The following is a 16,580-nucleotide window of genomic DNA, read 5'->3' as shown; positions in this document are numbered from 1 at the left end:
AAACGTGTATGGGGTAGCCTACCTGTAAAACTAATTAAGTTTGTGCGAATCCACAGCCGTGTTTTACTAAAAAAAAATCTGTAACATCAAAAATGAGCCATTGAAAGGTTCCGCTTTCTTCCCTTAATAACTTGGAGGAGGAGTTTCACTTTTCACATTCGTGGGTCATAATTTGGTTGATATACATTTCACATACTAGTAACTATTTCGTTACATACGTTAACATTATCGCCAATGGGATTTTATTTGATATAGTCCAACCTCAATTTCCGTAAACATCAACGACGTCATTTCCGATGAGCAGATGTCAACATGTCGATCAATGTTTGTAATCGAACAAGTCAAGGAAAAACAGAAAGATTTCGCCTAAATGATGTGAAAATTTCGGATAAAATTCTTAATTTACGTGAGAAAATTGCCAAGCACATCAATTTTCCAACAGAAAAGATTGGTAACTCGATACGTCATTACGTGACAACCGTTTTTTCTTTTTTTTATATCAATGATAGGTGTATTCAAATGACAAATGGTAACCAGTCAATTTGTACCATAGTCATTTCGTACCATAGTCACTTCGTACCCAGTTTAACCATTTCGTATCCAAGTCATTTCGTACCATGGTTATTTCGTACCATGTTTGTTTGGTCATTTCGTACCTTGGTCACTTGGTAACAAAGTTATTTCGTATCTCAATCATTTATTGTGGAAGGGTGCCAGAGTCACACAAAAGGTGATCTTCGAAACTTGGGCACTTTATAGTGATGCGAAAATCAGCGTCAGCCGCCTGTTGAAAATCTGTTCCACATTGGTGCATGTAGCTGATGTCTGAAACCGCAACGCTGGTGATTACAAAAGTGTCTTAATTGTAGCTTGAGTATACTATAGTGCTGTGTTTTGTTATGAAATTGTGAAATAAAGTTATAATTATATATTTTGTTATACTTAATCACAGACTAGACCACACATTGATATTCTACATCGATACTGATGTGACTGTTGATTAAGATTGTTTATCCAATATCTGTGTCTTTATCTGTGGTACGAAATGACCAAAGCACTATGGTACAAAACGACTATGGTACGAAATGACTATGGTACAAAATGACCATAAACTATGGTACGAAATGAATGATACGAAATGACTTTGGTACAAAACGACTAGTATCCATTCAAATACTGTATTCATATGTCTGTTAATTTCGGATTCATAAATTGGATATTTTACAACAAAAGTTATGTTTTTGTTTTATCGGGTAGTTTTTTTGTGCTCTCTCTCTCAACTATTTGTAAATATTTTTAAGGCACTCAGTCATGGATTTCGTGGGCCTTATTTCTTTAAATATGGATTATAAATGGAAATTACATTCATTTGGTAAGCCAAACCTTGCTATTTTAATTGAACCACGATTGAGGGAATTCCATAAGACACTTCGTTTTAAAATTTTGGAACTCTTTTTGTGTAATGTCCCAATGTACAGCAAAATCGGCTGTTAATTTTCACAGAAAATTAAGTTACAGACAGGGTACTACCTTGAGGTACACCCATCTCCTGTGGGTGAATATCAGACAAAGTCGACGGCACCCAGACTTTAAAAGATCTATCTTTTAAAAATTTATAAATAAAAACAGGAAGTCGACCTCTTAGGCCCATACCATGGAGGTCATTTAAAATCCCATACTTCCACGTGGTATTGTAAACTTTTTCCAAATCAGAAAACACTGAAACCAAGTGCTGATTATGGATGAAAGCGTCCCTACAAAACGTTTCAAATCTGACAAGATGGATCAACAGTGCTACGTCTAGATCTGAACCCACATTGCACAGATCTAGACGTAGCACGGTTGATCATCATCAGATGTCGGGACTGAATGGGTACTAGTATTCCTGAAGGTGTGAAGATTGGTTATTTGCTGCACCTTATCACTGTTGTTAAATATCCTTTTTATATAATGGTAAACATTTACTGTGGCCGCTTAATACAGGTATTTTAGCGATTTGGGTGGCCACTGGCCGTGTTAGACAGGTGACCGCTTATTACAGGTGCATTTTACGTTATAATTCGTTTGGGAGGGAAAAAGGTGGCCACTTAAGGCAGGTGACCACTGAATACAGGTGGCCACTATAGGACAGGTTTGACTGTACAACCACCCCCCTGAACTGTTTTGACCACACACTGTTCATACTTAGTGTGCATTCCTCCTGTTCCAGATGTTTCTGTAATATGGATCAGTCAAATACTTTTTTACCGCCCAGATACATTTTTGCTGAGTATATAGCAAGCCCTCATTAGTGGAGGCTATATACATGGCCACCATACATGTATATTAGCCACTTTGTATATAAACACTGTCTAGTTCATAGTATTCTTTAAAAATGTAACAAGTCCTATCCTAAGCCAGCTGTAATTACCCATGAGGTTATGGCATATTTTGCATAATAATGAATTTGATAAGGTGGAAAATGAAGGTGTTTGTGATCCAGATGTTTAAATTTTTCTGCATATGACTAACGATAAATTTACCTATACATGGAAATACTTCTGATACTAAAATAAATTAATGTATAAGCTTATTATCATTCAGTTTATGTTTTTAGTGACATTACTCATTTTTTATAACTTATTTTCCTGGTTTTTGTTTTGATTTATCCTACATAGCAGGGTATGTTAAGTGTTCTCATAACACAAGCTTGGTAATTCGGGGATGCCCTTCATGTGACTAAAAAAATAATAAGTCACATCTCTGCTCTCCAAATACATGTAGCTGTTATTTTTTACTGAATTATGGACCATCAACATAATTCAATTATTTATACAAAATATCAATAATATTATTAATAAGTGTGATATGGTGGTTATGTAGAGGGCCGGATCAACAAATTACTTTTAGGTACAAATATTTTCAGATAATACTTTGTTGGGTCAGCCATCAGTGACTGAGTGCCTTTAAAGCATATATACCCTACTCATACATGTATGCTGTAAATATATTTTCAGAATTAATTTATTGTGGGCAGCGTTTAAAAGATGACCGGTCGGCCGAGACATACGGAATTAAACAGGGCTGTACGGTGTACGTTCTTCCACACCAGGTGGACCTGCAAGAAAGTGGTACAGTATTACGGAAAGATAAAAGAAGGAAATCTTTTATTTATCGATGCACTCGATACTTGTTTTTCTTCGGTTATCAGGGATTTTTTCCAGGCCTCTGTGGGTCCGAACATATATATACCCGTATGTCCTTTCCCAAAAGAAAATGGCACTGAAAATTCCCAATTTCTATGTTAAAAGTTCCCAATACATACATGTACATCTGTATGTACATTTACTTATGTTTGTTCTAATAAATTAATTTAACAGTGGTGTATTGTATTGTAACATTCAGTGAAAAATATCCCAAATATGATTTATTCATGATCGAATGCTAATTTCAGTGTTCGAGATTAAAATTTTGGGGCAGTATCCCAGTTGGATACTAACATTTCAAAATCTGGTATCCCACCTGAGAATTTAGTAATATATGGTATCCCAGCAGGATACTGGGTTCTTGAAGTCTGGTATCTAAAATTAAATTCTGGTATCCCCGGGATATCGGGATACCGTTAATCTTGAACACTGAATTTTCCCAATCACATCGAACACAGGACCATGGTATACAGACTCACATTTCCTATGGTTAAGGACAACACCGATAATGAGAAGAAACCTGTTGCTGTCTCTCCATGGGTTACTCTTTTTGATTAGCAGCAAGGGAACTGTTATATGTATACACCATTCCACAGTGAGGATAGTAAATATACATCAGTTGTGGAGCACTGGCTTGAAATACCCCAATGGGTCCACTGAGAGACATTGTTACAGAGGTACACAATCCTCTTTAGGCTTAAATTTGCCTTGTAAACCATAATGTTGGGGTTTTTTTTTAATTTATGATAGCTGAATCCTTTAAAGGAATGCTTAAGCAAGGCTTTTGGACTGGTATGCATATTCAAAGATATATAATGCACATTATTTCTTAATATCAACAAGTATATTATTATATTTAATTAATAAAACGGTTAAATGTGACGGCTAATAGATATAACGGGCGCAGCCATTTTGTTCCATTCCAGTGAATACGCCCTCTGGCGAGCTGGTGGTTACGTAATACTTAACGCGTAACATCAGGAATGAGCCTTAGAAGTAGAGAAACACAATCTACCTGGGGGTTTTCGGGATGATAAATAGTCCTATATTGCAATGTTCTGTAATAATATACATCCCATTAAGCCAGCAATAAGTATATCCTGCAATATATATATTATTTTTCAATACAAAATAAAACACCATTGTCAAAGTGGCTACACAACAAGTCAAAATAATTAACAATGTTTTGTCCATGCATTAACCTACGTACTGAAATGATACACAGAGTGTTTTCTTAGTTAATTGGTCTATGCTGTTAGTTGCTTCCACCAGTGATTCCTGATTGGCAGGTGTGTATTTGATTGGTAACCAGACGAGCCAATTAATTGACGCTGTCTAGACACAAAAATACATACCGGTATTGTGTAATATTACCTGTCGCCGCTAAAATGTTAATGGATATGGTTTATTACTGTAAATAGTTCTGTAAAACTATTGATTAAGTAGACTTTTCCATCTAAAACCACAGAACTGACCAATTACGTAGTCCCAAAGAAAAAATTATCACTTGGGTATCGTGAAAAATACTATAATCCCATTTTGTTCTGTTAATGCAACTTGAAATATATTTAGTTAAATAGTTTATTATATTATTACGTCATTTATGCTGTTTTACAAGTCGGGTTGATCAAAGAGAAGCGCCTTGTCGATAATTACTGCTTTTGTTTACACTGTACATACAGGAGATGGTCAGGAGCTGACGTCACTTCGCCCCAAGCTAGCTGTCCTAGACACCTCAAAAAGAAACGAAAATGGCTGCGCCCAGTTAGCAGGAATAATCACGTTTTTTTACTAACACTAAAGTTACGCGTTTTTTATTTGTTAAAGTGTCCGTATGTGTTGGTGGTCCAGGTATGCATCTTTCCAACACATAAGTCTCATGTTTTAGTTTACTCTCCCTTTAATCTTATAGTTTAAAGGAATAAGTCAGTCCGAGGGCCGTTTCAGAATTCACCACATGGGGTATAGGGACGTAACACAATTATTTTTTGTCTCTTACAATATTGTTGTCCAGTGCAGACTTGCTTTAAATAAAAATAAAAGTAAAAATATAATATACACATACATGTGTCTATGCTTTTGTATGTCACAAATATGTGAGAAATTCATTTTAGCAGAACAGATTGTGAGGATAATAAAAAGCAATGTATGTTGAAATGACCATATTGTTAGATTGTCTAAGATAGTTTAAATTGTGCTGAATGGTCCTTTCCTTTTTTCCCCAGAGAGCATGCCTGATCATGCTGGAGTGTCGGAGGTGGTGACTGCTCTACAGACAGCTTTACTCAATCCAGCTTACAGAAACATTGTGCGTATTGTCATACTTTCATCTGGTCGGCAAAGTGTCTTACTTTTATCTTAACACTGCCTAGTTCATCCCTAGGTCTTTCACAAGTTTTTGTAAGCTCTTACATTTTCATGATTCAATTACCTGTGGGTTCAGGCCTCTGAAAATTACGAGACCGATAGTTTTGTCCATGCATTGCTTGCTTAAGTATAATTTTGTTTAACCCTATTTCCGTTCATGTATTGAATTTATGACATTGTTTACATGGTCATGGCGGGTTATGTAAACAAAATGGGTTACCTGAATTTGTTTTTTGCGTTGTATTATAGTAATTAATAGGTTGAGAGGATGTTAGCTGACATGACACACATCTATTGTTTGTATTTGTGGATGTTCCCATTAATAGGTTGAGAGGATGTTAGCTGACATAACAGACATCTATTGTTTGGTTTTGTGGATGTTTCCATTAATAGGTTGAGAGGATGTTAGCTGACATAACAGACATCTATTGTTTGTATTTGTGGATGTTTGAATCAATAGGTTGAGAGGATGTTAGCTGACATAACAGACATCTATTGTTTGTATTTGTGGATGTTTGAATCAATAGGTTGAGAGGATGTTAGCTGACATAAGAGACATCTATTGTTTGTATTTGTGGATGTTTGAATCAATAGGTTGAGAGGATGTTAGCTGACATGACACATAATGATTGTTTGTATTTGTGGATGTTTGAATCAATAGGTTGAGAGGATGTTGGCTGACATAACAGACATCTATTGTTTGTTTTTGTGGATGTTTCCATTATTAGGTTGAGAGGATGTTAGCTGACATAACAGACATCTATTGTTTGTTTTTGTGGATGTTCCCATTAATAGGTTGAGAGGATGTTGGCTGACATGACACACATCTATTGTTTGTTTTTGTGGATGTTTCCATTAATAGGTTGAGAGGATGTTAGCTGACATGACACACATCTATTGTTTGTTTTTGTGGATGTTTCCATTAATAGGTTGAGAGGATGTTAGCTGACATGACACACATCTATTGTTTGTTTTTGTGGATGTTTCCATTAATAGGTTGAGAGTATGTTAGCTGACATGACACACATCTATTGTTTGTTTTTGTGGATGTTTCCATTAATAGGTTGAGAGGATGTTGGCTGACATGACACACATCTATTGTTTGTTTTTGTGGATGTTTCCATTAATAGGTTGAGAGGATGTTAGCTGACATAACAGACATCTATTGTTTGTTTTTGTGGATGTTTCCATTATTAGGTTGAGAGGATGTTAGCTGACATAACAGACATGTATTGTTTGTTTTTGTGGATGTTCCCATTAATAGGTTGAGAGGATGTTGGCTGACATGACACACATCTATTGTTTGTTTTTGTGGATGTTTCCATTAATAGGTTGAGAGGATGTTAGCTGACATGACACACATCTATTGTTTGTTTTTGTGGATGTTTCCATTAATAGGTTGAGAGGATGTTAGCTGACATGACACACATCTATTGTTTGTTTTTGTGGATGTTTCCATTAATAGGTTGAGAGTATGTTAGCTGACATGACACACATCTTTTGTTTGTTTTTGTGGATGTTTCCATTATTAGGTTGAGAGGATGTTGGCTGACATGACACATCTATTGTTTGTTTTTGTGGATGTTTCCATTATTAGGTTGAGAGTATGTTAGCTGACATGACACACATCTATTGTTTGTTTTTATGGATGTTCCCATTAATAGGTTGAGAGGATGTTAGCTGACATAACAGACATCTATTGTTTGTATTTGTGGATGTTTGAATCAATAGGTTGAGAGGATGTTAGCTGACATAACAGACATCTATTGTTTGTATTTGTGGATGTTTGAATCAATAGGTTGAGAGGATGTTAGCTGACATAACAGACATCTATTGTTTGTTTTTGTGGATGTTTCCATTATTAGGTTGAGAGGATGTTAGCTGACATAACAGACATCTATTGTTTGTTTTTGTGGATGTTTCCATTAATAGGTTGAGAGGATGTTGGCTGACATGACACACATCTATTGTTTGTTTTTGTGGATGTTTCCATTAATAGGTTGAGAGGATGTTAGCTGACATGACACACATCTATTGTTTGTTTTTGTGGATGTTCCCATTATTAGGTTGAGAGTATGTTGGCTGACATGACACACATCTATTGTTTGTTTTTGTGGATGTTTCCATTAATAGGTTGAGAGGATGTTGGCTGACATGACACACATCTATTGTTTGTTTTTGTGGATGTTTCCATTAATAGGTTGAGAGGATGTTGGCTGACATGACACACATCTGTTGTTTGTTTTTTGTGGATGTTTCCATTAATAGGTTGAGAGGATGTTGGCTGACATGACACACATCTATTGTTTGTTTTTGTGGATGTTTCCATTATTAGGTTGAGAGGATGTTGGCTGACATGACACACATCTATTGTTTGTTTTTGTGGATGTTTCCATTATTAGGTTGAGAGGATGTTGGCTGACATGACACACATCTATTGTTTCCATTATTAGGTTGAGAGGATGTTGGCTGACATGACACACATCTATTGTTTGTTTTTGTGGATGTTTCCATTATTAGGTTGAGAGTATGTTGGCTGACATGACACACATCTATTGTTTGTTTTTGTGGATGTTTCCATTAATAGGTTGAGAGGATGTTGGCTGACATGACACACATCTATTGTTTGTTTTTGTGGATGTTCCCATTAATAGGTTGAGAGGATGTTGGCTGACATGACACACATCTATTGTTTGTTTTTGTGGATGTTTCCATTAATAGGTTGAGAGGATGTTGGCTGACATGACACACATCTATTGTTTGTTTTTGTGGATGTTTCCATTAATAGGTTGAGAGGATGTTGGCTGACATGACACACATCTATTGTTTGTTTTTGTGGATGTTTCCATTAATAGGTTGAGAGGATGTTGGCTGACATGACACACATCTATTGTTTGTTTTTGTGGATGTTTCCATTAATAGGTTGAGAGGATGTTGGCTGACATGACACACATCTATTGTTTGTTTTTGTGGATGTTTCCATTAATAGGTTGAGAGGATGTTGGCTGACATGACACACATCTATTGTTTGTTTTTGTGGATGTTCCCATTAATAGGTTGAGAGGATGTTGGCTGACATGACACACATCTATTGTTTGTTTTTGTGGATGTTTCCATTAATAGGTTGAGAGTATGTTAGCTGACATGACACACATCTGTTGTTTGTTTTTGTGGATGTTTCCATTAATAGGTTGAGAGGATGTACAGACTATTGAAAATATCTGGCAGCAACTTCAGCTTATAACACAAGGATGGTGGTATTCATATTCTGTAGACATACTTCTAGACAAGGATGGTGGTATTCATATTCTGTAGACATATTTCTAGACAAGGATGGTGGTATTCGTATTCTGTAGACACATTTCTAGACAAGGATGGTGGTATTCGTATTCTGTAGACACATTTCTAGACAAGGATGGTGGTATTCGTATTCTGTAGACACATTTCTAGACAAGGATGGTGGTATTCGTATTCTGTAGACACATCTCTAGATTTTGTTTTAACAGGTTGAACGGATGTTAGCTGACCCAGAGACTATTGAGAACATTCTGGCAGCAACTCCAGGGCTGGACCAAGATCCTGTCTGTATATGTGAGTTACTAATTATTTGTATTGCAGAATTTCTTTTCTTCTTAAACAGTGTGCTAATGGGTACTAGGTGCACGTGGGTTTAACTTGGTAGACAAGATAAAACCCTTTTAGATCTTTATGTCTGTGGTTTTAACCTTCAGTGGTTTCTTTTAACTTTTAAAAGCCAGTTAGAATTTTGTCTTGTGAGATCCTACTGTTAATCTAAAGTTGTTAATTGTATGTCTGTTCAGGTGCAGGAATGGGAGTTATAGCAACGGAGGATCTAGACTGGTGAGAGACATTTATGGGGGTCAAATCATGCTCCCCGGAAAAATATATTTGAAAAAAAGAAATTTACTTGAGTCGGGTGTGGGTTTTGATCCCTGAAACCCTCCCCCTGTTATTCTTCATCAGGGTTTATGGTAATGGAGGCAGAAGTGACATATTAAACTAACATAATTGCTACATAGTCTGATCATCTGCAGTAAACTTTGGTGAGTGGTTTGTTTGATGATCCAGCACTTACAGTTCGGCGTGTTCTGGGAAGGCCAGGTTTCTCATTTGCTGACAATCACAACAACTGTTTTGTTTTTCAGCCATGCTGCAGGATCCTGAATTACTTGCCATTCTAGCACATCAGCAGAACATATCTAAGTAAGTTTCATTGGCATAGCCGGAGGAGGGGCCATGCCTTTCTCCCCAAATCACACCCCCCCCCCCCTCCCACCACCTGTCATCCCATAACATGGCTTAAAGATATGGGTTTATATCCCCAATGTGGGTGCCCCATCCCCCACCCCCCATATAAAATCCTAGCTTTGCCACATTTGTCTTACGGCAGTTCTAGAAATTGTGTTGTAGAATATCTTTATTTAACATTTACTTATCAAAGACCCACAATATTTTATGAAAAAGAAAAGGGAGTCGCCAGTTTTTGACCTGTTGGTCCGGTTGTGGCAAATATGAATATTTGAAGTTCTATTAGACCAAATAAATTCCTATTGCTGATAATGTTTACCAATAAAACTGATATAAGCCGTGTACCAACATACCCAGGAAGTACAGCACTAAAAAGTGTGGCACATCACATCTAATCTACCTGCAAGAAAATGGGGGCTCACATATTATTTAAGAGATTTAATTAATGTTTTTATTAGCAACCGTCCTTTTTTCTGACTCAATGGGTAGGTGCAAGGTTACTGCACTGACTTCTCTCTCACTAACTATACTAACAACTAACCACTAACCCTCTGTCCTGGACTGACAGCTCAGATAGCTGAAGTGTGTGCCCAGGATATGGTGCTTGAACTTTTAATTTGATACAAGGAAGAAAATAAGTAGAAATGAAATGTAGTTTAAAATGTGCTGCAGTGTTGATAAACGAACATTCCTTTCCTTTATTAGTTGGTGTTACTAGAGAGACAATAACTGGTTTCTTCTTACACAGATTACTGAAGAAGCACCCGGCGTTTGCTCAGGCTGCCATCACAATAGCTGGTGCTGTAAATCAGGAAGGATCCAAGGAGGGCTTTAAGACCACCTCAGGGGGTATTTATAACTGTTCTGTCCTACAGTCACTCTCGGGCTGTTTCACTGCCTTTTGCTATCCTGGTCAATAAACAAGTCGTAATCGTCACAGCAGGAAATCTATTCTGAATCTTATCTTCTTTTTGTAAATATTGTTCATCTATTCTGGCATAGTGTATGTATATATGTTGGACTGCATGGCAGACATCGATGTGTGAAATTTGGATCCCTGCGTTGGATATTCGTGAACTGTTGTGACATATAAATGTGTAGTGGACTTTAATTTGAGTGATTATAACATTATTATTCTTTTACAAATGGAAGAAGGATGTGTAAAAATTAATGAATTATAATAAGTTACTTACCTGAATTAGTAGCACGGTCTACCGCGTGGACAGGAAATGAATCACAGCGTTTTTGGACACGGGGAAATAACTCTTCGGGATTTCTGTGTTTGTGATTTTTCGCTGCTATGATGAGGAGCATCAGTGTGTCTTCAGTGATATATGAGAAATGACTTGATTGGTTTATAAATCAAATCTCGTGATTGATTATGAAGAGATTTGAGGTTAAATGTCATGCACTGAGATAGTATATAAACGGGACACGAATGTGGTTCAGCATACGGTGACAGGTCGGAGGCAAGTCAGGTTATCAACAGCAACAGGGATGAAAGGACAACATGAACTGTGCCAATGCCATGAAGACTGACGTCATCGTATCCGGATTCAAGAATTTGTTATTCTTTTGGACATTCTTTGGCGAATATTGACATACACATAAATGCCAGTTAATTAACCGATAATCCCACATGGGAAGTTTATATAATTAATAATTTTTTAATTAAAGAATATGTATATTTATCACTTGTCTGTGTGAATTATCATTAGTGTGTGCTTTATTGTTCATGGTATGTTAATTCTGCGTTCTGGGTATGGAGTTATGCCACAACCATAGTGTAAGTTGGAACGGGAATGTAACAATATTCTTTCATTTTCATTCAAACTAAATACTTTTGTAGATATGTAAATATTTTCAGAAATACCTTTTTAAAACTGTATTATTAACCTTATGCCATCTTATGAAAGCCCTAAACTACACTAGCAGTAAACATACAACAATTTAAACTTTTTTGTGTTAACAACGGGTGTGGACCGAGACCATTTTTTATATTATTTTGTGATTAAAAACCCCATTGTCTTTCATGTTTTGATGTTTATCGTTTCACGTTCATGATTCAAGATAAAAATACACAAATGCCACTATGATTTTTAAAAAAACACTATTTGGCATATGTCGCCTTTCAATTGATTTTATAATTTTAATTTTTATTCCTTTCTTTTTCCCCTCCATTAACCCCCCCCCTATAGTGATGACATGATGACATCACATGGGACCGATTGACAGTTTTATCTTTCCCCACCCCTGTTTAATAACCTACCTGTAGATGTTCTTTTACAGTGTATTTTAACAAAAATTACATTTAATCCAGCTATAGATTGAGGATAATTTTATCACTCTGGACGTAGGCTAAACTTAACAATAATGAAATGTAGTTCATTTATGATCCTCTAATTATTTGATATTTTCAGCTACATATTCCCTTGATCAGCTGTCTGATGATGATGATGAACCAAGTGCTTCGGTAAGTAAGTCATTATTTTGTTGGAACTTCATCATCCATCATCGGTTTTTTATAAAATGACTTCACTGTTTTATCAATTTGTGACGGTTATACATTGATAAATGCTAAAAAAAGAAGAAGAGACAAACAATTCTTATATGCAACAAAGAGATATGTACCTCAAGGAACTACGGTCAGTGACACTGATATATATTATATATCTTTATTTAGGGAGGATCCACTGGTGGGACACAGGCCATTACAGCGTCACAGCTAGCGGCAGCATTAGCAGCAGCCACTGGAATACACCCTCCACCGACAGCGGTAAATATGTTCCTTAAATTATATAGTCTTGGAGGATCAAAGTACTGTCAAATACAACAAATCCCTTTAGCAACTCGTTGCTTTGTTAAATAAAAGATTTTAATATGCTAGTATTTAGTATTTTCTCCTTTATTTCAATGAAAATAGCGTATCTTTAATTACAGATTCTCTCGTTAGGGCTAGCTTTTTCTCACTGGCCGGATTTGCCAGTTGCATATTTTAAACACAATTTGTGAATTTCATTTTAATTTGATGAAATAAGTTCATGTGTCGGAAAATAATGGTGGGTTTCTGAAATTTTTAAAGTTTAGTAGATATTTTGGCACAATATTTTGACTTTTAAATTAAAAAATTGTGTATCTATTGTTGTTAATCTTTATGCATTTTAGCTTAGTCAGAGAGAAAAGATATCTTGGTCAACAGAGCAGGAAATCATTCATTAAAAAACAAGAAGCCAAAATCCACCCACAAAACCACTTTAAGAGTGTCGGTGAAATATTTCCCAATTTCGATTCTGCCTCTCTTTGTCCTGCACGACGTGTGTTGAGCCGCCTGGTGTTATGTTTTCTTTTTGTTTTGCAGTCTCGACCGTCCACTTCAAGTGGTGGGGAATCTCAAATGATCTCGTCCGATTTCTTCCAGCAGGCAATGCTGCAGGCGCAAAACACGGCCACCGAGGTAACAGTCAGTCTTTGTCCAGGTCCCGGTAACATTACACTCAGGGCCTGTTCAGACCCCGATATATTGCCGCCTGGACCCGTAGGGGTTCTCGTATTACATATCGGGGCCTGCCTACGCTTGGTATTTGACAAACTTCCAATCTGCATCCCGAATCAAGTTTCAGATTTTCTTTCATTCAAAACTGTAAAACAGGGGCAGATAACTATCATATTTCTGGTTTAATATGCTTTCTGTCTCTGGAAACAAGATAAAATACAAATTGTTTTATGGTTTGGGTAGGGAAAGCAGTATTTTTTAAATTTTGTTTGGGTGATTTTAGGGTCAGCTGCAACAGCTCCGAGACATGGGTATTATGGATGAGAACCGAGCCCGACAAGCCCTGCAGGTGACTGGTGGTGATATACAGGCGGCGCTGGAACTGATATTCGAAGAGGAAATGTAATGTGTTTAGTCTGTGTGAAGAAACAGTACCTAATAAACTGCAGAGAGATTTTGAATGGGTGTCATAGTGAATGGAATTGTTAAAGCGGCATTCTCATTATGCAATTTGTCGCACCCACTTGTCGCATGTGATTTGTCGTTAGAAATAGGACATGCTCTAATCGGTACGACTCCGACATGACTTGTCGCATGCAATATGTCGTGAGAAGTAGAACATGCTTGAATTGGGATGACTCTGAAACAATGTAGATGTTCTTACAGCATGATTAATGTGGATGAAAAGAAACTGCCATGAATTTGCTGCCATTGTCAAGTTGTTTCTGACCAACAGACTTTTCAAGAACTACAATTATGTATTACATAATTTTATCTTATTTATAATATCAATGTCTAATTTATCAATGTGTTTCTGATTATGTAGTTGCTCAGACTCCATTTCATTTCAGACTCCATTTCATTTCGTAAATTAGATATGTACAGTGCTGTCTGGTGTATCGGCGCACCTAAGCATTCAAAGACCATTTTCTATGGTAACACTGAAATAATAAAATGTGTCTCTCACCAATGAAGCAGTGCATATTCTGAGATACACCACAAATTGTTTCATATCTGTAGTAAATAAACATTTTAAAATTGTGCATAAATGTAGACACCCCCTTGTATCCAAAACAATTGGCATGTCCGGTGATTCGGTGACCCCGCTATTTATAGACCGCCTATCACCTCACTTTGTAGCCCATAAACACTACACTAGTATTGTCCTAGGATTATTTTAGTACTTTTTTGTTTTGTCTTGTTAAAAATATTACTATGAAAATGAACAATCACACACATCTCATGATCAGTTTCGGAATCGTTTTCTTGAGTGGCACAGTACTGCAGATGCATACATGTTCATCAACATGCATGACTAAGATGCCTACATTTTATTTCTCGGATAGATTGTGCACACACATGGATCATATTTCACTTTTATTTTTTGTGACAATTGTGAACTGGAATGAATGTTAATTAAGGTGTAAATTTTTTGGGTTTTTTTACATTTGTTTGTGTTTTTCTTTTCAGTTTAAATACAAATGACCAACAAAAATAATTATCCCGTTTACTATAATTTTAAAAATGCAGGAAAGGTGTTTTTAGACTGATTTTAACATTCTTAAATATCAATTAGGCTGACCTACAGATGAATGATTTATTTTGAAATTATGATATAATTACTGATAATTCTAAAAACAAAATTAATTGTACCCTTTACAATAAATATGTTGATAAACATTGAAAAAGGAATTGAACTTTAATTCATTAAAAACACCGACAGCATTACAACTTCCTAAGCATACTTAAGCAAAATACCAAGTATGCCGAATCACCGGACGCGCCAATACACCGGACACGGCTGTATATAATCATTTTTTTTTCATACATGACAAATTACTGGTATGTAAAATCCAATCTGAGTTACTACAAACATTAAGATGATCAGAAAGAGATTAAATATAGAGACCGTGATATTTTAAACGAGAAAATATATTTAAATTGTAATTATACTTAAAATGGCACTACTAGTCAGAAACATGTTACAGTGGGAACAAATTCAGTAGAGATTCTTTAAACTATTCTGTGTTTTCAAAAGTAAAGATAAGTACCCTGACCCCCCACCATCTACACATTCTGTTTTTAGAGGGAAATTCCTGACTTTGTCTCGATGTTTGCAAACATAAAGATAGTGTGCTGATCCCGCACGCCCCTTTCTCTTTGTAAAGAGGCGTAGTCAATCTGCATAAGTAAAGATATTGTAAGTACGCCCACCCTTGTCACTGCTCATTTTAAAGGAATATTTCCAACTTGGTGTTCTGTGTCTGCAGAAGTCAAAATAATATACTTATTGCCCCTACCCCCCACTCACCCCCTTCTCTCTTTAAAGGGACATTCCTCACTTCGAAGCTATTGTAACATGTTTCTGACTAACTGAGCCTTTTAACAATTAATATTATGCATGGATTATATGTTTGTTCTTAATATATCGGTGTCTGTGTATCCAGTGTGTTCCTGGTCATGCTTATATTGGATTTTACATTGTAGTAATTTGAATAGTCATGTTTTTAAATAATGAATTTGGTAAATAAAGTGGTATTTGAGCCCGAAGATGTTCACAAGACGTTGATAATTATAATACAAAAAAAATTAAAAAATAGAATTCAAAAAGAATAATTTTTAAAATTGATTAGCAACTCATGTTTATTTTAAAACTGTGTACCAATTTCTGAAACTTTTGCAGTGAATTGTGACTGAATAAAAATTTCTCGGATTCCATCTAATCTTGGTTCCATGTGATTGATTCTGAATAATGTTTTTTGGTGGGTGTTTTTGGTCTTTGTTAGCCTCAGAACCTTTTGACTCTTCCTACCAGGCCATACTGTACTGTACTGTGTTTCAGATGGAGACAAATAAAACATGATGGAACATGTTTTACACATTTTATTTGTATTTTGGGATGTTTTTCCAGCCCTAAGTACTCAGCGAGACAAATCACTAAATTTAAGATTAAATAAAGACAAAACAAATAAAAAATGTGTTAAACATAATTTAAGGTGAATGGAGTCAACGATTGTATAATAAAAAGATTATAAGACTCCCATCATATATACAATAGTCCTGTGGGATAGAAAAATTACACCTAAGAGTGTAGAAGCATATGATTTTAATATAATATAAGAGTAAAAGAATCCTTCATATGTATGTCATGTGGGACAGGACTTTTCCACCCGAGGGTACATCATATTATGTACCCGAGGGTGGAATAGCCCTGTCCCACATGAATACATAATGGAGGATTATTTTACTCCCATCCAGTAGATGAA

General features: G+C 36.0%; 1 protein-coding gene across 2 annotated transcripts; it reads left to right on the top strand.

Moving 5' to 3' along the window:
• Positions 1-275: 275 nt before the first annotated feature.
• On the top strand, positions 276-16,187 carry LOC121383722 (ubiquitin-like protein 7). 2 transcript variants are annotated; one of them, XM_041513820.1, is made up of 10 exons: positions 276-451; positions 2,997-3,110; positions 5,411-5,493; positions 9,059-9,143; positions 9,719-9,776; positions 10,570-10,670; positions 12,242-12,294; positions 12,505-12,597; positions 13,180-13,275; positions 13,598-16,187. In XM_041513820.1, the coding sequence occupies exons 1-10, from the start codon at positions 313-315 to the stop codon at positions 13,718-13,720; spliced, it is 945 nt and encodes a 314-aa protein (XP_041369754.1). In that variant the 5' UTR covers positions 276-312; the 3' UTR covers positions 13,721-16,187. The 2 variants fall into 2 exon arrangements, with proteins under 2 accessions (XP_041369754.1, XP_041369761.1); XM_041513827.1 differs by lacking the exon at positions 276-451 and adding an exon at positions 1,116-1,372.
• Positions 16,188-16,580: the final 393 nt, after the last annotated feature.

This window comes from Gigantopelta aegis, chromosome 2 (genome assembly GCF_016097555.1).
Source record: "Gigantopelta aegis isolate Gae_Host chromosome 2, Gae_host_genome, whole genome shotgun sequence".
Lineage (NCBI taxonomy): Eukaryota > Metazoa > Mollusca > Gastropoda > Neomphalida > Peltospiridae > Gigantopelta > Gigantopelta aegis.
This window is presented reverse-complemented; position numbering and strand designations above follow the sequence as displayed.

Excerpts from the sequence above, each read along its gene's own strand:
- LOC121383722 (XM_041513820.1), top strand. The coding sequence starts at position 313 with ATGTCGATCAATGTTTGTAATCGAACAAGTCAAGGAAAAACAGAAAGA. Across the intron at positions 3,111-5,410 it reads GGTGGACCTGCAAGAAAGTG|AGAGCATGCCTGATCATGCT; the intron begins GTACAGTATTAC and ends TTTTTTCCCCAG. Across the intron at positions 9,144-9,718 it reads CCAAGATCCTGTCTGTATAT|CCATGCTGCAGGATCCTGAA; the intron begins GTGAGTTACTAA and ends TTTGTTTTTCAG.